General features: G+C 53.0%; 1 protein-coding gene across 1 annotated transcript in view; it reads right to left on the bottom strand.

Moving 5' to 3' along the window:
* The window catches only part of ITGAE (integrin, alpha E (antigen CD103, human mucosal lymphocyte antigen 1; alpha polypeptide)), a 92,905-nt gene that overhangs the window by 23,965 nt on the left and 67,812 nt on the right, over positions 1-1,128 (bottom strand). The window contains exons 22-23 of the mRNA XM_011947507.1: positions 499-605; positions 308-418 (exon numbers count right to left, since the gene is read on the bottom strand). Coding sequence (XP_011802897.1) covers positions 308-418; positions 499-605 — 218 coding nt within the window. The remainder of the gene's footprint in view (positions 1-307; positions 419-498; positions 606-1,128) is intronic.

Below are 1,128 nucleotides of genomic sequence, written 5' to 3'. Positions count from 1 at the left end.
CTGGCTAATTTTGTATTTTTAGTAGACACGGGGTTTCTCCATGTTGGCCAGGCTGGTCTCAAACTCCTGACCTCAAGCGATCCACCCACCTCGGCCTCCCAAAGTGCTGGGATTAGAGGTGTGAGCCACCGCACCCAGCCCCGTTATTTCATTTAAGCCTCAAATACAAATATGCAGTAAGCAGGGCAGGTGGCCTCATTCTCCTTTTACAGTTGAAGAAGCCACTTCAGAAATTTCCCACAGCAGAGATGATCAGTGACAGCTCAGGGTCAATAACTTTTGGTCTTGGCCAGGCATGGTGGCTCACACGTCTAGTACTGGAAAGCTCTCGTCCCCATCACCCCCTCCTTTCAGAGCCAACTCAGCCACTGTAGGCGCCGCTGAGGACGGACTGACTGCAGTCAAGGGAAGCGCAAAGCTGGAACCCAGAGATTCAAACGAGACTAAGATGCAGAAGACGCCAACTGCAGGCAGTGGGAGGAGCGAATCAGTCCAAACCGACTCACAGACGACGTCCTGAGGACGGGGTGACCAATCCTGCAGGTCATGACCAGGACAGAAGCAACCGGCTGAGGGTCATCACACTGAATGTTTGGAGAGGGAGGCTGTTAACAGAGCAGATGACATTCTCTTAAAGAGTGGAAAAAGAAAAAAAAAACTTCCTCACACCAATTCAGCAGACATTCACTAATTTTTCTGCCTGCCAGACACCCTGCCAGGAGCTGAGGAAATAAAGTCCGCTTGGTCCCTGTCTTCCTCACAAGACAGACAGGTGGGCTCAGCGGTAGATCCCCGAGGAATTTAAATACGAGGCCTAAGGGGTGCTTGCGTGAGGGAGCTGCAGAGAACTGCGATGGAGAAAGGTGACTTCCAACTCAGGGGAATCCATAAGGTCTTCCTGAGAAAGGAGGCGTTTGAGTTGGGCCTTGGCCTGATGCAAACGTAACCCACAGCCTGGCTGGAAGGCCGGCACACACCAGCACTGCCACGAAGTCACCAGGGCTCCCCGCCCGGACGCCCGAGGGGCAGGTGATAACTGCAGTGAATTTTGTTTCTTTTTTTTTTTGAGACGGAATCTGGCTGTCGCCCAGGCTGGAGTGCAGTGGCGCGATCTCGGCTCACTGCAAG

Source organism: Colobus angolensis, unplaced genomic scaffold, assembly GCF_000951035.1.
Source record: "Colobus angolensis palliatus isolate OR3802 unplaced genomic scaffold, Cang.pa_1.0 Scaffold267, whole genome shotgun sequence".
Lineage (NCBI taxonomy): Eukaryota > Metazoa > Chordata > Mammalia > Primates > Cercopithecidae > Colobus > Colobus angolensis.
Note: the sequence above shows the minus strand (reverse complement) of the source record. Positions and strands in the feature narration are given on the sequence as shown.